Below are 24,864 nucleotides of genomic sequence, written 5' to 3'. Positions count from 1 at the left end.
GTGCTCTGGGGACACCAAATATTTATTCGACATCTTAAAAAGGTCTTGTGCCATGGCCCTTTAAGCAAAGTAGACATTCAAAGAGGCTGTCAGAGTCACAGTACATTTACAGTACATAAAAACAGAATCACTTCTAAATTTAAGAATACAATGGGGCCAAAACAATACCTACACTACATAAAAAAATGAAATACTATAGTGTGTATTTTAGTATACTACAGTTACAGTTATGTATATATAATATTTTAATTTGGGATTTTATTTTATAGATTATCTATCAAAATGAATAACTAAACTAAATAAATGTATACATATGATTATATTTAAACTTTAACTTTATTTTTTAGTTAGTTATTTATCACAAAGTCATTTATTTTGAAGCCGGTCAGGCTCTTAAGTGTAAAATCACCCGACGGTTTCGTCTCCGGCTTCACGCGCCTGTGACGTCATCGCAATGGCCCGGAATTTCCTCCTCGTCGAATCTGGCGCATGCGCACATCGAAAAAGAATGCGGATATCGCAGCTCTCTCAATTTTAAATTGTTTGATGGCCATACTTTAATAAATCATGTCGAAAGTGCCGTCTCAGCCCGGTTCTTCGGGTGCCGCGGCCAGCCTCGGACCTTCATCGTCCTCCTCGTGCTCATCTCCCTCGGCAGGCGGCACGACGTCCCCCGCTAACGTGCTGCACGCGCAGCCCGAGAAACCCCAGCACTACACGTACGTAACACCTTTACACCCACCTGATCAGTCATGCAAATCACACATCCTTCATGCATAAGCCCTTAAACAGGGGTTTCATGTGGGTATTAAGATCATATAGTTTAGATCTAGAGCTGTTTTTATTAAGGCCCAGTAGTGTGTTTATAATGCATGCGTGCATGCTTTTGAATACAATGAATTATGGCATGCATTGTGTAAAATATGGTTGATGATAGGTTCATAACAAACCATGGTTTTACCGTAGTAACCACAGTTTAACTATGGTATTTGTAGTAAAACCATAGTAACCACACATTTAGCTCATTATAGTAACGTTAAACCATTGTATTTGTTTAGTAAAACTATGGTAATGCAAATAGTCACCTCAATCTGCTTAAAGCATGGTTACTTTTACTATAATAAAAACAATGATCAGTTGGGGTATATTTCATGCATATTTTTGTAGCACTGCATATACAAAATAATAATATGTATTACAGATAAACAGTGTTTAAATAAAATTGCATTTCAAAAGAGAATAGCTGCATCCAGCTAAGTTAAAAAAATAATATGCATTGTGCAAAGTAAAAGTGCAATTGTGTTTATTTTGCATAATGCACATCTTGCCAATCTTGGTAGTACACTCCCATTTTAATCTTATGCTTCCTTTATCATCATTTGCTGTTCATCAGATATCTCAAGGAGTTTAGAACAGAACAATGTCCACTGTTCGTGCAACACAAGTGCACCCAGCACCGTCCCTTCACCTGTTTCCACTGGCACTTCCTGAACCAGAGACGACGGAGGCCGATTCGCAGACGAGACGGGACCTTTAATTACAACCCTGATGTGTATTGCGTTAAATACGACGAGGGTACAGGGACGTGCCCGGATGGAGATGAGTAAGTACCTACAGAATTTCTATTTCTGGCTTTAGCCACACTGACTGAATCGATGTTGACATTCGTCTTTAATTTGTTTGATGACAGGTGTCCGTTTCTTCATCGGACAGCAGGAGACACAGAGCGTCGCTATCACCTGCGATACTACAAGACCGGCTCTTGTATCCATGAGACTGATGGAAAAGGTCACTGCAGTAAAAACGGACCTCACTGTGCCTTTGCTCACGGCTCGCATGACCTCCGTAGCCCCGTTTATGACATCAGGTTGGTAGAAATGAGGAAATGTGTTTTATAAATATATATGTGTGACGTGTATTAAAGCACGCAAGTTTGAAATGATGTGAAAATGAGATGATAGTGACCTTTATTAATAAGTTTATTGATTCGTGGGTTGCCATTCCAGTATTATAAAGTCATTAAGTATATTGCTTCTACACTGATTATAATGTGTACTCTTTTGATTGATTTTTTTATCTCGGCTTAACATTTGTCTGAACAATTTCCTGTTGCTCAGAGAAGTTCAGGTCTTAGAAGCTCAAGCTGCCACAGGATTGGTGGAGGGGCCATCTGGAGATGGGCAGTCAGGGGTCGTGGCGAGCACAGCTCTCATAGAAAAGATTTTGAGTGAAGACCCACGATGGCAAGGTGAAAGGATCTTTAGTATCGTCTATCGGCACAATCCTACTGCGCAAGGGATTTTTGGATATTTTAATGCAAAAATCTTACATATTGTACAGTTACTTTTGTATCACCTTTTATGGTTGTCTATTTTGTTTTCCCACGCAGATAACGGTTTCGTCCTCTCCCACTACAAGACTGAGCTTTGCAAAAAACCTCCCCGGCTGTGCCGTCAGGGCTATGCGTGTCCCTTCTATCACAACAGCAAAGACCGCAGACGCAGTCCTCATAAACACAAATACAGGTCTGCACACATGATATGACATCTGAGTCATAGCTTTATATTAAAGGTATAGCGGAAGATTTTCGTTTTCCGGGTGGATCACCACTGTTATTGGTCATCCCAGATGTCAATCATTCTGATTATATGTTGACGTATAACCGTCGCACGTGCTCGCCTCTACGTTCGCTTTCTGCACATGCGCACTTTCACGTGTATGTGTGTTGTGCTACGGTTTCAACCATTCATTGAAGGTCGCGTTCTCACTGTTTTTTTCAAAATGTCTGAGGGTCGCAAGAGAAAAAGTGTCTGTGAACTGTATGACAAGAAGAGAAAGGACTATAAATAAAGAAACAAGACCAGAATGTTTATGGGAGACTATTTCACACGCTGGCGTGAGCTAAAAGGACAGGTTGGGCTTCCCACGCGAAGTTTCTACTGGAAAGGTACATTTTGTCATGCTATTTGGAGAAATCCATTTAAAATCACTGCTGGTAAAAGTTGATGTAAGCTATGATTTTTGATGCTAGCCCTGGCACAAGTCACGAACCGCACAGACACGGTAAACATGCCGACAGAAACTTGTACACAGAGCGAAGAGAAGAACTGAGCTCCTGCACGCTCTCTCTCTGTCTCGTGCACGCGTTTAACAGGCGTTCCCTCTCGGGAGCATTTTTTTAAAAATATCGAGGGGCGGTTCTTTTAAATAATTCGGGAAAATCTTCCGCTGTACCTTTAAAGGATTAGTCCATTTAAAAAAAAAATAATCCAGAAAATTTACTCACCACCATGTCATCCAAAATGTTGATGTCTTTCTTTGTTCAGTCGAGAAAAAATTATGTTTTTTGAGGAAAACATTCCGGGATTTTTCACATTTTAATGGACTTTAATGGACCCCAACACTTAACAGTTTTAATGGACTCTAAACGATCTCAAACGAGGCATAAGGGTCTTATCTAGGGAAATGATTGTCATTTTTGGCAGAAAATAAAAAATATGCACTTTTAAACCACAACTTCTCTTCTAGGGCTGTAACAGTAATTAACTAATCGTCTCATCGCGATTATTTGACCTCATCGGATTGATTTCCGATCACCACAATGATTGCACATCTCTCTAAAAAACACAAGGGGGAGCTGCAGCGCCTGTATAAACGAGACATTATCAGATTACTTTTAAATATGTGTTATGTGTATTAATATTTACTGCCAGATAAACCTTGCAAAAGATTTAATTTAAATAATCACAACAATTTGTGAAAAATATTTCATAAACAAACAAAAAATTTACGAGAATGAAATGTCAAAGCAAAAAATTGTCCATTAAAATGAGAAAAATCCTGGAATTTTTTCCTCAAAAAACATAATTTCTTCTTGACTGAACAAAGAAAGATATCAACATTTTGGATGACATGGTGGTGAGTAAATTATCTGCATTTTTTTTTTTAAAGAAAATTGACTAATCATTTAATGTGAATGATATTCATTTTTTAGTTTTTAATAAGGTGGAAAGGTGAAGTTATTAAAGAATGTCACATCATGCCATGAAAGTGTATATCTTGAAATAACAAGACATATGTGTGCTTTATTATATTACAATAATAATAATTAAATAAATTGCAATGGCCATTCTGAGCAGTGTGCAGGATCAGACTCTCATTTTTATTTAACGTTCTTTTAATGTTGGATGCTAACTTTTTTTGTCCAAGGCTACAGAAAGGTTTAAAGTAATGATGAATGAGTATTGGAGGTACAGGCTGTTGCTTGTGACAACTTAATTCATTTAATTCACAATTTCCTGCTCTGTAGGAAGGAATAAACATTTTCATCATCATCATTTTGTGTTAAAGTGTTGTGTTTGTGCTTATGTTTACACTTGCAGAGCCCTGCCGTGTCCTGCGGTAAAACACAGTGATGAGTGGGGTGATCCCAGTAAATGTGACACTGGAGAAGGATGCCAGTATTGCCACACGCGAACAGAGCAGCAGTTTCACCCTGAGGTATATCAGAGACCCGATTTTAGGGACCATATTTAGGGACCAAAATATCAAAGTGGGCTCTTGTTTTTTGATCCTAGTAAACTCATAGCAATGCCTTGACAACCTTTGAACTTTTCATTGGAAACAAAATCAATTAAATGCTGCTTTCCTCCACAGATCTACAAGTCCACTAAATGCAATGACATTCAGCAGAGTGGTAACTGTCCCAGAGGGCCGTTCTGCGCTTTTGCACATTTAGAAAGTAAGGTTACACAATTTCAACACAATTTAAAGGGATGGTTCACTGAAAAATGAAAATTGTGTTATCATTAAGTCACCCTCAACTTGTTACAAATCTGTTTACATTTTTTTGTTCTGCTGAACACAAAGGTATATATTTGTAATCAAGCAGATAGCAGGAGCACCATTGACTTTCCTAGTAGGGACAAAATGCTATGGAAGTCTATGGTGCTCCAAAACTGTTTGATTAAAAAAACAAAATATATATTTGTGTTCAATACAAAAAAAGAAATGTATACAAGTTTGAAACAACTTGACGGTGAATAAATGATGACACGATTTTTGTTTTGCAAACTTTCCCTTTAATAAATTAGGTCCAGTTGTCCATCTGTGTGTATCATGCAAGACTCTAGTTGTTCAGCAAACTAAGTTACTTCTCCTTATGCCATCCAAATGTGACCCTGGACCACAAAACCAGTCATAAATTGCACATGCATATTTGTATCAATAGTCAACAATACATTGTATGGGCCAAATATTGATCTATAACATGTATTGACCCATACAATAAGGGTCAAATTATTGATAACTTTTATGCCAAAGATCTTTAGGATATTAAGTAAAGATCATGTTCCATGAAAATATTTTATTACATTTTCATTCCATAAATGTATAAAAAATGTATTTATCATTAGAAATACGGACTATATTTGTACAACTTGAATTTTTTTGCACTCTCATATTCCAGATTTTCAAATAGTTGTATCTAGACCAAATATTGTCCTATCCCAACAAATCATACATCAACGAAAAACGTATTTATTTAGCTTTCAGATGACGAATGAATAAAAAATAGACATTTGACCCTTATTATTGGTTTTGTGGTCCAGGCTTACAGATATGATCTTCTTTTTTCAGTTGAAAATAAATGAATATTTTTTTATTAAAATGCCATCGTGTTATCTTCTTCAATAGTAATCAACATGAGGCTTTAACTCTTTCCCCGCCATTGACGAGTTATCTCGTCAATTAAGAGAAAACATTTGCCTGAAAAAACGTGTTCCTGATGAGTTTTAATGTTAATTAGATATAGCGCGACTATTCACTAGATGCCACCCTTACCCAATTTATAAAAAACTGGAGCAAAAAAAATGTACTAATCATAAACTTTTTGTATGTTTTGATAATCGTTTTGAATCTGATCTCTAACAAAATTACTTCACAAAAAAGGAATTATTTCAGCATTTTGCTAAAAAAAAAATTAAAAAGAAAAATACCCATATTTAAGAGTTTATAAGCAGAGAAAAAATATAGGATAAAACGTTTTTTTTCCCCCGTTTTGTTTGTTTGTTTTTTTGTTTGTTTGTTTGTTTATTTGTTTGAAAGCAGAGGATCTGTTCTTTCATTTTATATATTTGTATGTTTATATATTTTTAGAAGAAAATTTTCCTGGAAGGCATTTTGTAAAACTTTAGTAAAAATCACATAAAATGTTGGCGTGTACGGAGCCCCTAAGGGGACACGGAGCAAAAATTAAATAAAGTTTAGTTTCATGTGCTCACGTGAAACTTTCATGTGCTCACACAAAACCTTCATGTGCAGAATTTTTTTTAAAGTTTAGTTTCGTGTGCTCACGTGAAGCTATCGCACATCGTGTGCTCACGTGAATTCTGCACATGAAGGTTTTGCGTGAGCACATGAAAGTTTCACGTGAGCACATGAAACTAAACTATAGATTTTTTACTCCAATGTCACCTTAGGGGCTCGGTAGGCGTGCAATTTTTCAAAAAAAAAAAAAAGGCTGGTGGGGAATGAGTTAAAAAGCCCATACATCCATCATAAAAGTAATTCAATGGTCTCCAGAGGAGTAATGCATATCTTCTCAATCGAAACAATGTGTTTGTGACACAAAACTGTTCATATTTTGAGCTTATTAGCGATTGATATGTCACATATATTTATAGCAGCATGAAAATTAGCACGTTATGTTCAGATATGGCGACACATCGCTACCATTGAATCTCATTGGTTCTCGCTTGATCAGTTGTCACATGCATGACACGCAAAAACCACACAAGAGATTTTATGTAAATTATGAATTTTCATATTATGGTGAGCTATGTGTTGTGTTGTTGGTCTTAAAATGAGATTTTGATTGTTTTCACAGAAGTGTGTGTTAGTGAGGAACATTTGCCTCTACAGTCCAATTCACCTCCTCTTACAGCATTAGAAGACTATAGTGCCACCACAGAGGAGGGTCTGCTGGGAAGAGGTCTGCTGGGGGAGTCCTCCAGTATTGACGTGAACCCTGGAGGAGAGGGAGCTTATGGAAAAGCTCCTGGGTTTGAAAGGGAAGACCAGGTATAGCTATGCCAGTTTCTTAATTCACATTTCGAATCATCAGTTTGATGATTTCTGTCTTTTTGCCATAAACGCATGGTTCCTATGTCATTAACATGAAAATATATTTTAAAGGTGCACTGTGTAACTTTTAGGAGGATATTTTGACAGAAATGCAATATTATATACATAACTATTTTACCAGTGGTGTATAAAGTCCTTACAAAATGAACTCTATTGTTTTTATTACCTTAGAATGAGCCGTTTTATCTACAAGCACAGTTGGGCTCCTTACATGTGGAAGTCGCCATTTTGCGCAGCCACATTTCTACAGTTGCCCTTCACGGACAAACTACTCCGTCCGAGATTATAGAGACATGTTTGTCCTTTGACAGCTACCATAGTTTCTCTATGCGTTTTGATAGGGAGGGGTTAGCTGTGGACTGAGCCGTTGGTTGCAATTCACAATCTCACCACTAGATGCCGCTTAAAATCTACACAGTGGACCTTTAAGAGCGGGGTATAATTGTGTAATTATAATTAGTGTAATTGATAAAATCTGTGTACAACACCACTGTAAAGATAAGCCTGTGAAGAATATAATCTGTATGGTACGTTGTATGTGCCATTGCTTATGATGTCATTTTAACACCTAGGCCAAATATAGAAGTTTTGGAATGGAGCAGCGCAGTAGAGAAATCTCCATGCACAGTAAACAGGTATAAAAGCCTATTTTTTTCAAACAAAAAAGGTTACTAAATGTTACATATGAAGAGCTCGGGTGCAAAACCCTCTTGAGTACATCTGACTCTTAACTCTTTCCCTGCCAGCTAGTGCCAGCATTTTTTTATGATTTTCACAAAAGTTTAGTGCCTTCCAGAAATTTATTCTTTAAATATATAAACATACAATATGTCAAATGAAAGAACAGACTCTCTGCTTTTAAACCAAAAAAAATTATATTTTAACCTACTGTACCTTTATATGTTCTCCTTTTATCACCTCTCAAATATGGGCAGGTTTCTTAAAAAATACCAAATTTTGAGCAAAGAGCTCAAATAATAGCTCAAGAGATAATTGCATTTTTGTGAAGTACTTTGGATAGAGATCAGATTCAGAATGATAAACATACACAAAGTTTGAACCATAGACATTTTATACGTAGATGCTTCATGACGTGCTGGAATGTGATGCAGCGTCGCTGCCATATTGGTTGGGTCTCCTCACTCTACGCTAACACCATAGTGGTTATTTTACCATTTATAATATTATGTCATTGTATCTAACATTACTTACATGTAACCAAACCATGTGAAAATCAGGTAAAAATTTTGGGAGTTATGATTATTCTAGTTGGGGACACACCTTCCTCAGTACAAATAAATGCGGGGGGGACGCATTGGGGACCCATCCAAGATGACGGCGGCGCTGATACATCAGCTCTAATAGGCAATGTCAGTCTATGAGGCGTCTATGTATATAATGTCTTTGGCTTGAGCTGTTTGCACTAAGCGGATACTTCTGGGTTTTATAAGTTGGGTAAAAGTGCCACCTGGTGGGTAATATCGGAAACATACAATGCCGGAAAAACTTGTCATTGGCAGGGAAGCGTTTTCTCTTAATTGAAGAGTTAATTCGTCAGTGGCGGGGAAAGAGTTAATGGACAAACCCGAATTAAGCAGATTTGAAGCGAAAGTATTTGTTAAGCGTATAATTTGTGCCGAGAGCATTGGGGCTCATAACATTATCTCATTTCCTGGGAAGGTGGCGTTTGGCTTTTGCATTTGAGCTCCTCGTATGTATTTTGCATGTATCACTTCTGTAATTTTTGTAGGGCTGTTATGATTGCTCGATTAAGTCTATATACTTTTATAAAAAACTCATCTGTAGCTGTATATACTTCAAAAATTGTAAAAAAATAAATCACAATTTTTTGTTGCATGTAATAATCTTTCTCATAGCACTTTTTGCATTCATTTACACAAGTTTTTGTTGAATGATTGATTATATTTAAAAACTATTTTGAAACTTAGGGGGGTCAAAATATTTGTCTGATTCATTCATTTTGAAATATAGCTGCTTATATCAGCTTTAAATTCATTAATTGCCATGTGTTTTCAGGATATGTTAGTGTTTCTGCCTGTTGGCAGTCCTCTTAGTATATCCTCCAGTATACCCTCCAGCCTGGCAGCCACCCCACCCAGCCCTGCACCCCCTGGACCCTCGCCAGGCATGAACGCCAACGCCCTGCCTTTCTACCCAACAAGTGACACGGTGGAGTCTGTAGTGGGTAAGCAGTGGACATAATTAACATAAAGATCATTTTCTACAGTAATGTGCTGTGTGATTTAGTTGTTTTGCATTGCCGTACAATTTCAGTTTAGATATTATTATTATTTTAGTTGATGTTTGAGGACACATATTGACCATGGACCACAAAACCAGTCATAGGGGTCATAAATATAGATTTATGCATCACATGAAAGCTGAATAGATAAGATTTTCATTGATGTATGGTTTGTTAGGATAGGACAAATTTAGTCAGAGATACAACTGGAATCTCAAGGTCAAAAAATCGAAATATTGAGAAAATCGCCTTTAACCCTAATAAGTCCCTTGGGGTCAATCTTACCCCCAAGCCACTTTTATTTAGTTAAAAAACATGGTTCCCTTCATCTCAGTGGAATAAGATTTTGTGACTTTTCCAGATTATCTGTCAAGATACATATAAAAAACTGGGCTTGCTTCGGTCGTTCTAAAGAGGTGTGAAAAAAAATTCACCAGAAGAGGCCCTTTGGGGATAAAAATGACCCCAATTGAAATGAATGGGAAATGCAAAAAAATCATTTTTTTCTTGTTATTCATCAAATAAAATCAATGCATCCAGAATAAATCTGAAAATTTTGACACAGAAAGGTAGGCCTGGTACTAGAGCACAAATGCAATATAGAAAAGACACACACACACACATTTAGTCAAAATTTCTGTGGCATTTTGTAAAAACAGACATTTCAAAATGCATCAAAAACTACAAAAAATGATACTGTTTGAAATAATTGTTATTTTTAATGACCTTTCTAATGTTTAAATAAACATAAATTCACAAAATTCTCCATGGGCATCTGCTGGTCAAAATGATTTCCTAAACTGTAACCATAAAACTGTTTTTTTTTTCTAAACACCAAATGGTCTTATTCAACACATAACATCTAGATCAATACCTAAAAACAATTTAAATCAAATTTAGATAATAATGTAATTGAATTTTCCAAAAAATGTGATATTTTACAGGCAAGCTAGTGGTGTAGTTGAGAAATTGAGTGGTAAACCGGTACAAAAGTACTTCATATCTCCCAAAACACATCATTATTGTATAGATGGGAAGTAAACAAAAAAAAAAATATTTTTTTTGTATCATTAAAAATTTATATATTTTTTGTAATCACCCTTTTAATTTCTGGGGTCATTTCTACCCCCAGGGAACTCTAACGTATACAGAAAAATAGGGGCTTATGAGGGTTAAAGTTGTCCATGAAGTCCTTAGCATCACATACTACAGATGATGAATACATTTTTAATATATTTACGGTAGGAAATTAACACAATATCTTAAGTGGAACATGATCTTCACTTAATAACCAAACGATTTTTGGCTTAAAAAAGAAATAATTTTGACCCATACAATGTTTTGTTGGCTATTTCTGCAAATATACCCGTGCGACATATGACTGGTTTTGTGTTCCAGGCGCACATTTCTTGTATAATTGTGTACAAGAATTAATCTTTATTAAGCACTACGATGACTTATAACCGCTATACTTTGCCTTACGTAATGTTGCATCTGTTTCTTCTCTTTGTTAGAATCTGCATTAGATGATCTAGATCTGAATGATTTCGGAGTCTCAGCTCTTGAGAAAAGTCTGGAGAGCTCATCTCTGCCCAGCATGGGTCTCATGTTGGGTAGGTGACAAGTTTGCAGTTTTATTAAACAAGATTATATGATTGCAACTATAAACTGTAGTATAAAAGGGTTAGTTTCACTCCTTGACTCTGATTGGTCAATAGCTGTGTTTTATTTGTGATAAAACTCATAGGTGACCGCTGCACCCAGTGGTTCTGTGTGTCACTGCGCAGCACCCATAGCAATGTAAACATATATGAAGCGTCCTGTTGCCGTTCACAGATGGTCAGGGACTATTTTTCCAGCAGAAGGAAAGCTTTTAGTGATTTTACAGATTTTTTGCTTTCATATTTGTATTGTGTGCTAACCGTTTTTATAAAAGCAATAACTCAAGGCTAGTGCTGAATTGTGAATAAGTCACGGCTGAAGGGGTTGCAGGAACTTAATTTCACATTGTGCTTAACAACGCTCTTCACAGGGCTCGCAAAACTTTTATATTCACGATATTCCTTTCAAGCAGGCACTCTTTAGGTTTTGGTTGCCCGAAATTAAATTTATTTCACTGTTTAAGATCCGAAACACGCAGACTGATCAAATGTATAGCTTGAATGCACTGTAATTTGCTTTGGATAAAAGCCTCTGCCAAATGCATGTAAATATAACATGATATTCAGCTTTGGGATCCTGCTTAGATGAAATTTTTGTTTAAGAACAAATGCTTGGCACTTCTAACTTCCCATGCAATTAAAGAGCAATTATAGATTTTAAATTGAGCTAAAATGACCAAAATGTGCTCTGTGTAGGCATGAAACGTCCATTTTGGTTATTGTTAGAGATGGGGGGTTTTTCAATGGGTGGTTTATTGGATATGCGTTTTTTTCACAGGAGGCAGTCAATTACAGAGTTCTGCACCTGTCAACATCCCTGGCTCCCTAAGTAGCTCCTCCCCTTTCAGGTCACCCTCACCTTCTCCACCAATCAGAGCTCACCACTCTCCATTCCTGTCTGCACAACGTTCACAACCCAGCCAATCAGAGAGTAGCTTTTTGGGGACCTCGCATGGTTCTTTAGGTTTGCGTTATTTTTAATATACTTTGTAATAGATGTCTTTATTTTTTTGTGCTTGGATACAACTGAATTGTTTTTGTTTGTGTGTGTGTGTTGTAGGTTTAAATGGTATGAACAGCAGTATTTGGGAACATTTTCCCACAGGCCAGAGTTCTCCAGGTACTCCTCCTGCCCTGCTGTCATCGGGTGGCATGTATGCAGAGGCGTCGCGTCTCAAACAGGAAGTGGAAGACGCAAACAGGATGCTGAAACACTGGGACCACAGCTGGAGACAGATGGCCCAGGTCAGACTCCAGCTGTGTGTGTGTTTATGAAGGGAGGAATGGGGAAACATACATTTAAAGGAGAACACCACCATATTTTAAAATATTTTACTATGTTCTTACCTCAACTTAGACGAATGAATACATACCGATTTTTCAGTGCGTGTATTTAATCTTTGTACAGCGTGTCGTGAATGTGTTAGCATTTAGCCTAGCCCCATTCATTCCTTGGGATCCAAACAGGGATGAATTTAGAAGCCACCAAACACTTTCATGTTTTTCCTATTTAAAGACTGTTACATAAGTAGTTACACCAGTAAGTATGGTGGCACAAAATAAAACGTGGCCATTTTTTTTAAGCAGATTAAATGAGGTCGAAGTGCTGCAAACTAAGTGCTCTTCTGCCATACAATATAGTTCTCATTTTTTCTCCGCTTTAAAAATGCCACGTTTTATTTTGTGCCACCATACTTACTCGTGTAACTACTCATGTAACAGTCTTTAAATAGGAAAAACATGGAAGTGTTTGGTGGCTTCTAAATGTATCTCTGTTTGGATCCTAAGGAATGAATGGGGCTAGGCTAAATGCTAACACATTCACGACACGCTGTACAAAGATTAAGTGCACGCATGGAAAAAGACAGTTATGTATTAATTCGTCTAAGTTGAGGTAAGAACATAGTAAAATATTGAAAAACTGTGGTGTTTTCCTTTAAATAGGGCCTATATTCTTGTTTAAGAATAGTTTGCCCAGATAATTCTCTTATAATTTACAAATAATTTTCAGCGTGGTACATTAGACATGTTTCAAAGGAACAAGGATGATACTCCTTGTGTTACACAAACATATGCAATTATTCATCAGAACATATTCTGTGTTGTTGCCTACAGTCCTGGGCAGTCTTAAAAACTGATGCGGAGGAGGCGCTTCTCCATGCGGGACAGCTGAGTAGGGAGGCGGAGCGGGCGCGACAAGCTGAAGAGGAGGCGCAGCAACATGCTGCTGTCCTGGAGGAGGCGCTAGAGAGCCTACGGCACGCAGAAAACCCACACCTGCAGTTACACCAGCTACAGTTACTGCACAGACTGCCACTCAGCTCCATCTGCAGCCTGCAAGCACAAATCTGCACCTGCTTACGGACTGTAGAGCAGGTGAGACATCCCACATTCTGATAGGGTGAAAACTCTCATAAAGTGTGGGTCATTCTTAAAGGGATAGTTCCCCCAAAAATGAAAATAATGTCATTAATGACTCATCCTCATTTCGTTCCAAACTCGTAAGTCTTCAGAACACAGTTTAAGATGTTTTATATTTAGTCCGAGAGCTTGCTGACCCGTCATTGAAAATCTACGTACGGTATACTGTCCATGTCCAGAAATGTCATAAAAACATCATCAAAGTAGTCCATGTGACATCAGTGGGTCAGTTAAAATGTGTTGAAGCATCAAAGATACATTTTGGTCCAAAAATACAAAAATTACGACTTTATTCAGCATTGTTTTCTCTTCGCGTCTGTTGTGACGTGTTATCCTCAGACATGTTTGTGAATTTTTTTTTTCAAACTTACAGCGTGTGTCTTCCTCAGACTGTAAATGAAGCCCGGGTGCACACAAAAAAAAACAGCTGGGGCGCACCAGATAACACGTCAGCTGCGTCATACGTCATCCGCGTCATTGAAGTCACGTGACTGCAGTCTCGCGCATGCGCTTCATAACAGACACGGAAGAGAAGACAATGATGAATAAAGTCGTAATTTTTTGTTATTTTTGGACCAAAATGTATTTTCGATGCTTTAACACATTCTAACTGACCCACTGATGTCACATGGACTACATTTTTGTTGTTTTTATTGCCTTTCTGGACATGGACAGTACACCGTGCATAGATTTTCAATGAAGGGTCAACAAGCTCTAAGACTAAATATAAAACATCTTAGTATAGTAAATCAAATACAATATCCGCCGTGTTATTCTGTCATCTTTTCTCCCTTTTTCCCCAAAATGCGATAAACGCCACTCCTCCTTTTTTACAGAACAGCGCACCATTCACGCAATGTAAACAAACAATGGCGGCGCGCTGAGTACACGGAGTCCTAGTTTTCCTCATCTACTTTGTACTTCGTGATCAACAAACAAAACAAAATTATACTTTAAGTGCATTGATAAACCTGTGATGGGAAAGAAACGCCATTAACATCTAATAATTTACGCGAAACACTCGGGAGACAGGTGCTTATCTCCCGACAGCATCAAGCTTCTCATGTTAAAACATTGACCCCAGGGGATCTTATGAAAAACTTTCCATTATTTTACTCAGTCAACGAAAATCGAGCAGGACCAAAACATTTTACAGCTGATCGCTGTGAAAAATGCTAAGCGATGACGTCAAGTATAAACGCAGCAATGACAGTGATATATATATATATATATATTCTCTAAGGATGATTTTCATTACTGCAGTTTTTTTACAAAAAATAAAATCATAATATATACAATGATGATTTCAGCATAACTGATTGAAGGAAATGTGCTTCATTGTCCTAAAAAATAGATTTTCTTAGAAAAGGTTTCAAAAATAGACTTAATTTCCTTGTGTGAAGTATGTATCAATTTTCTTTTTTTGATTATGGGGTAATACAGGACCTGGATATTTCTTCCTGAGATTGACCTACACCTACTAATCTGATGTTCAAGTAGAGATGAGTAATGCTGATTTTTCTCTGCATCTTTTCTTCTCGCAGGTCGTGTTCAGGAAGCAGAGATTAAATTGTATATCATGTGATGAGATGGGTTCAGTGCCATTGCCATGTCAACACGGCCTGCATTGTGATCGATGTGCAGCCTCGACAGAATGCCCGCTGTGCACGGACCACCAGCAGAACCTGAACATCCCACAGTCATAAACTAAAACTTAACCCCCCCTAATCTAATATAATCCACATGATATAGACATTTTCCATTTTTATTCAGATATAACCTCAAGATAACATAAAACCAAGGCTACATTTATCCCTAAAGTAAGTTACTTACGAAGACATCAAATACTTAATCTTGGTTTTAAAGGAATAGTTTACACACAAAAATGAAAATTATGTCATTATTTACTCACCTTCATGTTTTTTTTATTTTGCATAACACAAAGGAAGATAATTGTAATGAAGCAGAAAACAGGAGCACCATGGACTTCCATACAGTAGTAGAAAAAACAAATACTAAGTTAATGGTGCTCAGAAATGGTTTGGTTACAAACCTTGCTTAAAATATCTTCCTTTATACCGTTTTGTAACAGCTTGAAGGTGAGTAAATGATGACAGAATTTTTATTTTTGGGTGAACTATCCCTTGAACAGGCTGAATCTAACTTCTATAGCCTTTTATAGCCTCAAAGTTTGTTTTATGAATCAAACAGTTGTCATTGCAGTCCATTCGCTGGTGGGTTCTCCAACTAAACCTAAGGACCATCATCTCCTTTAAAGCTTTTCTAAACCTTTATACCAGCACACAGTTTGACACCCATAGTACACAGTTTTTGTAAAACTGGTGACATTTGTAGAGAAATGACCAGTCTGTGGTGTTTGTAATGGGGGAAGACACCTCACAGATATATGAATATTCTTACTGTAGTCATAATTGTCCATGTTTTTAAGTGGGAACAAAGCAGGCATAACCTGTATTAGTATTTAAACCTGGCCTAGGTTTCGTAAAGCACTAATAGTTTAGTTAGTGTTTCGTTTATGGCACATTTAAAAAAGAACAACTATATCCCCTATATGCTTTATATTGAAACAAACACACATATATAGCGACAATCCTTTTTGGAATGTTTTTCCAGAACGTTCCGAAATGTTTACAGGAGAAATGCAGTGCTTATATCTTCAGTGCAGCTGGAATGACTTTTTGTAATTGATACAGATTAGCATAGTAACTAGCTTTATAGTAAATTTACCATAACTTTTATAGTTTTTTTTTTTTTGTAAGGAGAAACTCCCAGGGTCTCTCCGGAAATAGATGGCAACACTGCAAAGAAATGAAAACGAAATCCGGTTTCTCAGCTTTTTATTCTCAGGTTTTTGTTTTCAGATTCGATACAAGAGAAGGTTCTTTTTTAAAGTAATTCTTATGTGCACATTTTATCTAGAGCAACAAGTCATTTTGCCTGTTAACTAAACCAACATTTCCCAACTGCAGCTTTTTCATCATTTCGAGACATTCATGTGCCCAGGTGTTAATAGCGGAGAGGTGAATTCACGTGCACTGATCACCAAACACACAAGAGCGACTATAAGCTAAAGCTTTCTGAAGATGGGGCGACTCAAATGCGTTCAGATTCATTTGGATTGAATTCAGTTTGAAGGTCAAGTTATATGGGAGTGTCAGCTGATGACGTCCTTTAAAACTTCTGTGAATTCAGATATGACGTGCTCAGATTTGTTCATACACAGTGTTTTGGATTTTATAAAGGACAATAAATGTATATTTTTGGATGAATGGTTGTGGTTTTAATAGGAAGCATTTATAATACTGGCACTCAATAATAATAACAACATTAAGTAAAATATAAAAAGTTAAAATTTTCATGCTTGCATAATTTAAAATAGTCAACATAAGACATTTAATTTCATTCTTTACCAACCCTTATTGTCATTCTTTTTCATTATATATTATACATATTTAACATATATATTTAAGTCAAGTTCATTATGACCACAAATTTGTAAAACATTTAATTTCCTGATAAAAAATACATCAGCATGTTGCTCCCTTTAGACCGATTTGAATTTCATCTTCTTAAAATATTGGTCCTCTTAGGTTTCTTGAGACTTCTTTTCTCTTTGTCTGCGCAGTTTAACAAAGGCCTGAGCATCTCGCTCGCCTTTCCTGGACTGAAGTAACTTCAAGATGTTTTCACCTTAAAGAAAAACCCGGCATAAGATCATACTGCATCTCTTAAGCATTGTAGATGTCACATAGACCAGTGATTCTCAGACTGGGGGCCGCGGGATGGTGACAGGGGGCTGCCAGTTTTATAACATTTTATAAAATACATTAATTTGTTACAATTTCTATGTAATTAAACCTCAGAAAAATAAGGCTACTAACGAACATTGTTTAATTTAATGTGTTTTGTTTAATTCAAATGTTCAGTTGTAGAACATGGGTCTTCAACAGGGGGTCCGGGGTCCCTTGGGGGCCGTGGTGGTATTACTGGGGGGCCTTCAAATATTGTTTAAATGAATTATTATTTTGAATGAAATTAGGCATCCAACAAAAATGCATTAAAAGTCTAATAATAGAAATGAAAAAAAAAAAAAAAAACGATTGAAATGATGGTTCCCATATAAAATGATATAAAACTTTATAAAAATGGGGAGCATTCATTTTAATATAGTAAAATGTTATGTAGTATGTAAAGTAAGTATTTGTGTATACACAAAAAATCATGGTTTTAATATCTTTGTAATGTAACAGTCATAAAAAGTATGCTAATCCATAATATGATTTGATACATGTACTGGGGGTCCCTGCTCCACCTCTCTATCCATTAAGGGGCCCCTCGCCAAAAAAAAGTTGAAGACCTCTGTTGTAGAATGTTTTATATCATACATTTTCTTTTGGGGGGCGCACGAAACGATGTGCTGTACACAAAGGGGGCCGAAAACACACCGAAAAAGTTTGAGAACCACTGACATGGACTGTTTGTCATCATTCTATTTAATGAATAACAGGAAGTGACATACTGTTAGGTTTGGGATGCATCAGAGGCAGGCGTATCTGCGCAGGTTTAGGATTATTGTCTCCGCCCCCAACTCCTGGCACCGCCTTAAGAGAAAGGAACGCTTCTCCTTCAAAATCATCACTTCTCAATGTGTCATGGTCCAGCACGGTCACCATCAGACAAGCTCCTGGAGACTGACACTGTTCTAATGAAATGAGACTGCGCCCCCCAGAGGTGAGAAATAGCATTACAACCACAGAAAATTTGGTGCATAATATTGCATTATTTTAAAAAAGCTTTTTATGACATTCGGTGTATAAAATGGTAAGTGGCCATAGGAGTGAATGCTGTGTTTTTACTCACAATTCGAAGGACTCTTCAAACAATGGGTTAAGATCACAGTCCTTGATCTTGGTTGAACGCGTCTCTACCTCTGGGAAAACGTGCTTTGGTTCTAGAGACAGCTGAACAAAAGGGTCACTGGAACCTGTAAAGTACAAGACAGGCCAGTTTATTACAATGAGTAAGGATCATACATATTAGTCAAATATAAATCATATATATTTAAATATAGAATTTATGCATTTTGATGTACTTTTGTGGCACACATACAAATATTTAAATATATATAAAAAAAGAATTACATGACTATTTGCAATGCATGATCAGTAAAGTGATCATATAGTCACAAGAATGACATTGTAAAAATGCTATCTGTATGCACAAGGTGTCAATGCAGCATAAATTCAGCACTTTTTGCATTATTTTACATGCAGACATTTCTGAAACATCCCAGCACGCAATTTTTCATTTAAAAAAGATCTGATCTCACGGAAAGTCTTGTTAAAGTCACGCAAAATTTGATTAATTTATTCGTGTCCATGCCATTCTTTTTCGCACAAATTTATATAAATAGTTTTTCGTGTCATTTTATGTATTGTTTTCTCATAGTTTTTTTCTATTTTCTTACCATTATCGCTTGGGGTTGGGGTTAGAATCACTTTTTTTTACATTTTTAGACATCCTCCTAACCCCAATAGTTTTAAAAGCAGAGGAAAAACATGTAGAAAAACCAAAAGTACATCCTAACTCAAACCCCAAATCTAACCCCAAGCGACAATGATTTAAAAATAAGGGGGGAAAAAGAGAAAACAATACATAAAAGGACAAGAAAAAGAAAGTCGTGCCACAGACACCAGAAACTATTTATAGAAATGTATGTGAGTGTCACGAAAAAGACATTTGTGCTCAAGGCACGTAAAAAAGCTGAATTTCGTGCCATGGACACAAATACATTTATCACATTTTGCGTGACTAACACGACTTCCATGAGATCATGTTGGGTCTAATAGTCGTTCAAAACACAGCCCACATGTCTAAGCTGAAACAAGGGAAAATTTAAGCATAATAAATGTCTAACCATAGTCCAAAAACAAATAAAATAAAATAAAACCAAACACAGATATTACATAAATACTGTTGACTTTACTACCATGATGGTATATCATACATCTCGCAAAAAAGACATGTAACCAAATTCAAGTTTATTTTGGCTAGACATGGGTTCTCATAGCCAGACTATATGGGGTCTATAGTTAACCTAGACGGCGAAATGGCATCTATTGCTTGCTGAGATTGGGGTGAAACTGTATGAAATGTAGTGATATTTTCTGTATGATCATGCAAAAAATTCAGATTCATCAGTTTTTACTTTAATAATATTGTTAAGTTTTCTTTCAGTTTGCAGCAATGACAAACTCACCATTGGAGTCAAGAGGAATGAGGTTAACAGCATTGAGAACCTCAACTTGCAGTTTCTGCTCGGAGCGTCTGTAAGCTGTGATGAGAGTGACGGCTCCGTATTTTTCTCCGGTAAACACTTTCTGTTAAAAACGCACACAAAAGCATTTTAGTGACACGTGCATGCGAATGCTTGCAGGTCATTTCCTGTCCTCTAATCTTACCTGCTCCCATACTTGTCTTTCAAAGAATTTCTCTATCAGCTGATTGCAGCTCATAGAGTTTTGCGTTAGATGTGTGCGCAGTGTCTGAGAAAACCAATAAATGAGGAAAATTTTAAGTGGGTGAAGAAGAATGACAAACATTTGCAAAAAGTACAAAAACTGACCTTATATTCATCGGTATGTAGTGTCTCTAGAGGAAGTCCATTCCCTTCAGCATGAAAACACTGCTCCAAACACTGCAAAAAAAAAAAAAAAAAAACATATTTTGTAACTGAATATTTGTTTAGCAACATTGACTTCCATTGTATTTTTTATGCTCTTTGTGCTCAGCAAAACAAAAAAAACTACAGGTTTGGAGCATCTTGCAGGTGAATATAATGACAGAATTATCATTTTTGGGTAAACTATCCCTTTAAAGAAATACTCGGCGTATAATGAACACTACCCCATGAGTACATTGCCCCAGCCGAAAATAGTCCCCTTAGTAACTTTCAATAGCAGGGGACTATTTTCGAGCAGTACATAATATCACTACGCCTGCTGCAGCCATGTTTCGGCAGCAAAGTCCTTGATTATTATTCCAAAATGAGAGTATAGTTCCTAGCCATATCTGCCTAGAAAATCACAACTTTTAATTTTCGGCCGGTCTTAGTACACAATGTAACTACAGAAGAGTCAAGGTTTAAATAAGAAAAATATCGAAACTCTTTGGTTATTTTTTAGGCGCGATGCTAATGGTCTAATCGGATTCAATGGATTGTGCTAAGCTATGCTAAAAGTGGTAACGCCAGACCCGGAGATCAGCTGAATGGATTCCAAAACGGTAAAAATCAAATGCTTAACTCTAGGGGAGCAAGAACATTTGCATATTTAAAAAAGTGGAGAGTCCCTTTAAGGTTAAATACCACCCCAAGCGAGCATGAAAACTTTTTGCTAATTAAGGGATTTTTATTTTAAATTTGGTGTTCCCATCATTTGATACTTAAAAATGCACATAAAATCAGGTTGATGGAAACCAGCTTGTATGTATCTCAAATGGCTTGGGGGTGAGTAAATAATTTTACACTTTAAGCTTTGACGAACAGATGAATGACCTGCAGTGTGTACATTAACCTCTGGAAGTAAACCAGATTGCTGTCTTCTTGCTGTGATATCTGAAGCAGAATCTTAACAGAGTTCACCCACAGTGGAGTAAGAAGACTAAAAAAGAAAGAGAGAAAGAGAGAATGTACCATAAGACAGAAAAATCACAATAAGATCTCTTCTTTAATATCGCAATAGACATCAATGACACTAAATGGAGAGCAAATGAAAACTTCTCCTGCGTCTCAGATATTTCTCCTGAGAAAAAGACCCAGAAATCCCACACGGCAAAAAAATACATTTCTCTGGCCAAAAATATATTTTAAATATATGCTAGATTTTTTAATTTTTACGTGTATTTTTATTTATAAATTATTATTTGCCAAAATGTATTTAATATTTTAAATATATGCTAAATACAAGTTAATTTTATAAATTATATTTTTGACGTTGAAAATGTAATTAAATGTTAAACTTTTGAAAAACTTATGTTTACAGATTCGTAACAAAGTTTTTGTATATATGTGTATTTTGTATATATTTTGTATATATATTATATATTATGTATATGTGTGTACACTCTAAAAAACAAACGGTGCTATATAGCACCAAAACAGTTGCTTTGGATCGTAACGATAGAAGAACCATTTTTAGTGCCATATAGCACCGGTGAAGAACCAGTGAAGCACCAGTGAAGCACCAGTGAAGCACCTGTGTAGAACCATATAGTGCTATGTAGAACCATATGTGGTGCTATATGGCCCCTATATGGTTCTACACTGGTGCTTCACTGGTGCTTCACTGGTGCTTCACTGGTGCTTCACTGGTGCTTCACTGGTTCTTCACCGGTGCTATATGGCACTAAAATGGTTCTTCTATCGTTACGATCCAAAGCAATTGTTTTGGTGCTATATAGCACCGTTTGTTTTTTTATATATATATATATATATATATATATATATATATATATATATATATATATATATATATATATATATATATATATTTATTTATATATTTATGTATATATATATATATATATATATATATATATATTGAGATCTAACAAATGTATATAATATGAGATCTAACAAATATATAACATATGAGATCTAACAAATTTCTCCATTAGAGTTTTAGAATGTCACAAACTGAGCTCAAAATTTTGAGTTCTTCAAACAAAAATCAATATTATTGAAGATGTCAATACAAACGCAAACAAATCTCATTGAATTGACCCAAATCCTAATTTTTTTACTATATCATCTATCAAGAATCTAAATTAATTTTACAGCTCCATACTTTTAATGCATTTCAAAAAAAAGTTCTACACAATTTTTTACGAAAAACATATGAGACTAAGCTAGAGTGGCCATTTGGTGTCATTTTCGCCGGACACATCCTGGCCAGGATTTCGGGCGTGTCCTCCGGAGGTCGCATTGGTCGACCGCATACATCATTGAGATTTAAGTTAAATACATAATAAAAGAAATATTTATTTCTCTTAAGACGTACAATCATTGTAGTTTAATTTGATTTCATTGCTTTTCTGAAATAGAACCTGAAATATTAATTAAACCTCGATTATGTATGTGGTCAACCAATGCGACTTCCGGAAGACGCACCTGAAATCCTGGCCAGGGCATGTCCGTCGAAAATGGCACGTACGGCCACGCTAGACTAACCTGATTCCTAAATGAACCCCAACTTGAAACTCTCAAATCTCCTAAGTTATAAATGAGCAAAGTCGGAGCAATAATATTTTCCTCTGTTTGGGATCAATCCATAAATACTTCAACTCTGTGTCTTTATCTAATGCTTTAAATATAGCCGGACACATGTACAAAAATACAGCAATACAGATAGTCATGCTTACAAAAACTGTGTGCAAAAATCATTAGGATACCTGTTGAAATTCTCTTGAACCAAATTCTCATGCATGTACTTGAGTTCTGTCTCCAGATATTTCATTAAAGGAACCACAGCCTGCATAAAAAAGAGAACCGTTATATTTAACAGCAGTATTTTAGAAGAACAACATCATCCGATGCTGTAAAGCGAAAGTTCACCCAAAAATCACAATTCTGTCATCATTTACTCAGTCTCATGTTATTACATACCTGTATGAATTTCTTTGTCCTGATGAACACGAAGGACATGAGAGTGAGTAAATGATGACACAATTGTCATTTTTGGGTGAACTATTCCTTTAAGCTGATATTATATCTTATCTTACTTCCTCTGTAGTTCTGGATGGCAGTCTTTGACGTGAAGCCATGTTGCGAACATGTGTCTCTATGTCTCTCTTTAGCTAAGTGATGAGAATACACAATCTAACGTAAGATAACCATCATGGTCGACTGTAATGTTTCATAGAAGCCTGGTGATGTCATCGCGATTACGATACCTTCTTCCCGAGCGTGTCGACCGCAGAGCGGATCTCTCGGTTGAGGGCGGACTGCGTGTGTTGCAGCTGCGATCGAAGAGTGTTGTTGAACTGACTTTCTCCAATCACGTGTTGCGTAGTTTTACGAAGTCCCTCCCAGTTCAGCTGCTGCGGCAGACGGGTCAAAATGGTGTGCAGATGCTCCAGATCGTTCACCACCACACAGAGCTGGACACAGTATTAATAAAACAACACACAGATGTCATAGAAACAAAGATTGGACATAGGGAGACGTAAAATATTGCATTGAATATTTCATCATCGGCTCACCATGTTTATAGCACTGCCATGATCTGACTCCACAGAGAGCTCCTTCACACGTGCTTTCAGCATCTGACAGTATGTGGAAGCGATCTTACACACATCCTGCCACAGACAGAGATATAAAATTGTGAGTTTGCACTTTTAAAACCACACAATGTGCACTAATACATTCCATGAACAGATTAGCCATAGACGTTCCTGTAGCGTAACTGGTAGAGCATCATGTTAGCAATGCAAACGTCATGTGTTTAATACCGGGGACACACATACTCATAATAAAATGAGTATAGAGTAGATTGAATAGACTGCCAAATGCATATATGTAAATGCATACCCACCTCAGTGAGTTTGACCATGAGCATGAAAGCCTCTTCTGGGTCAGGCCAGCTTAACTGTTCCCACAGGTGTACAATGGGATGCAGGCATGCTGCGATGTCCACTGCAGACGAGCTGTGCTTGATGGGTACCGATCCGGTCTGAAGTGGAAGCAACTGCAAAAACGGTGGATAGCTAATTTTTTGCATGGGACGCGAAACGTGTCCTTAAAGGGACATTCCACTTTTTTTGAAAATATGCGCATTTTCCAGCTCCCCTAGAGTTAAACATTTTGAATCTTACCATTTTGGAATACATTCAGCTGATCTCCGGGTCTGGCGGTATCACTTTTAGCATAGCTTAGCACAATCCATTGAATCTGATTAGACCATTAGCATCGTGCTAAAAATAACCAAAGAGTTTTGATATTTTTCTTATTTAAAACTTGACTCTTTTGTAGTTACATCGTGTACTTAGACCGACAGAAAATTAAAAGTTGCGATTTTGTAGGCAGATATGGCTAGGAACTTTACTCTCATTCTGGAGTAATAAGTAAGGACTTTGCTGATGTAACATGGCTGCAGCAGGCGTATTGATATTACGTACTGCCCGAAAATAGCCCCCTTGGTTACTTTAAATGGCAGGGTACAATTTCATGCACTGTGTAATATCACTACGCCTGCTGCAGCCATGTTACAGCAGCAAAGTTCTTGATTATTACGCCAGAATGAGAGTATAGTTCCTAGCCATATCTGCCTAGAAAATCACAACTTTTAATTTTCTGTC

At 36.7% G+C, this 24,864-nt stretch overlaps 2 protein-coding genes across 3 annotated transcripts in view; one reads left to right on the top strand and one right to left on the bottom strand.

The window, feature by feature from the left end:
- The first annotated feature begins 374 nt into the window (after positions 1-374).
- On the top strand, positions 375-16,563 carry unk (unk zinc finger). Its single transcript, XM_065262925.2, has 15 exons — positions 375-719; positions 1,394-1,603; positions 1,691-1,867; positions 2,118-2,248; positions 2,390-2,525; positions 4,383-4,500; positions 4,657-4,741; positions 6,887-7,080; positions 7,716-7,778; positions 9,181-9,349; positions 10,921-11,019; positions 11,846-12,031; positions 12,128-12,312; positions 13,183-13,443; positions 15,033-16,563. The coding sequence occupies exons 1-15, from the start codon at positions 568-570 to the stop codon at positions 15,192-15,194; spliced, it is 2,328 nt and encodes a 775-aa protein (XP_065118997.2). The 5' UTR covers positions 375-567; the 3' UTR covers positions 15,195-16,563.
- unc13d (unc-13 homolog D (C. elegans)) overlaps positions 15,831-24,864 on the bottom strand; it is a 26,641-nt gene continuing 17,607 nt past the window's right edge. For both annotated transcript variants that reach the window (XM_065262923.2, XM_065262924.2), the window contains 12 exons: positions 24,102-24,254; positions 23,770-23,865; positions 23,461-23,667; positions 23,290-23,364; positions 22,960-23,039; positions 21,065-21,170; positions 20,135-20,206; positions 19,971-20,054; positions 19,769-19,889; positions 18,370-18,493; positions 18,029-18,225; positions 15,831-17,199 (listed from right to left, as the gene is read on the bottom strand). In XM_065262923.2, the coding sequence (XP_065118995.2) occupies positions 17,096-17,199; positions 18,029-18,225; positions 18,370-18,493; positions 19,769-19,889; positions 19,971-20,054; positions 20,135-20,206; positions 21,065-21,170; positions 22,960-23,039; positions 23,290-23,364; positions 23,461-23,667; positions 23,770-23,865; positions 24,102-24,254 (1,419 nt within the window). In that variant the 3' untranslated portion in view covers positions 15,831-17,095. The remainder of the gene's footprint in view (positions 17,200-18,028; positions 18,226-18,369; positions 18,494-19,768; positions 19,890-19,970; positions 20,055-20,134; positions 20,207-21,064; positions 21,171-22,959; positions 23,040-23,289; positions 23,365-23,460; positions 23,668-23,769; positions 23,866-24,101; positions 24,255-24,864) is intronic.

The sequence above is a fragment of the Paramisgurnus dabryanus genome, chromosome 1 (assembly GCF_030506205.2).
Source record: "Paramisgurnus dabryanus chromosome 1, PD_genome_1.1, whole genome shotgun sequence".
In the NCBI taxonomy this organism is placed as follows: domain Eukaryota; kingdom Metazoa; phylum Chordata; class Actinopteri; order Cypriniformes; family Cobitidae; genus Paramisgurnus; species Paramisgurnus dabryanus.
The sequence above is the reverse complement of the archived record's forward strand: the minus strand, read 5'-3'. Positions and strand labels throughout refer to the sequence as shown.

Excerpts from the sequence above, each read along its gene's own strand:
- unk (XM_065262925.2), top strand. The coding sequence starts at position 568 with ATGTCGAAAGTGCCGTCTCAGCCCGGTTCTTCGGGTGCCGCGGCCAGC. Across the intron at positions 1,604-1,690 it reads ACGTGCCCGGATGGAGATGA|GTGTCCGTTTCTTCATCGGA; the intron begins GTAAGTACCTAC and ends GTTTGATGACAG. Across the intron at positions 11,020-11,845 it reads CAGCATGGGTCTCATGTTGG|GAGGCAGTCAATTACAGAGT; the intron begins GTAGGTGACAAG and ends TTTTTTTCACAG.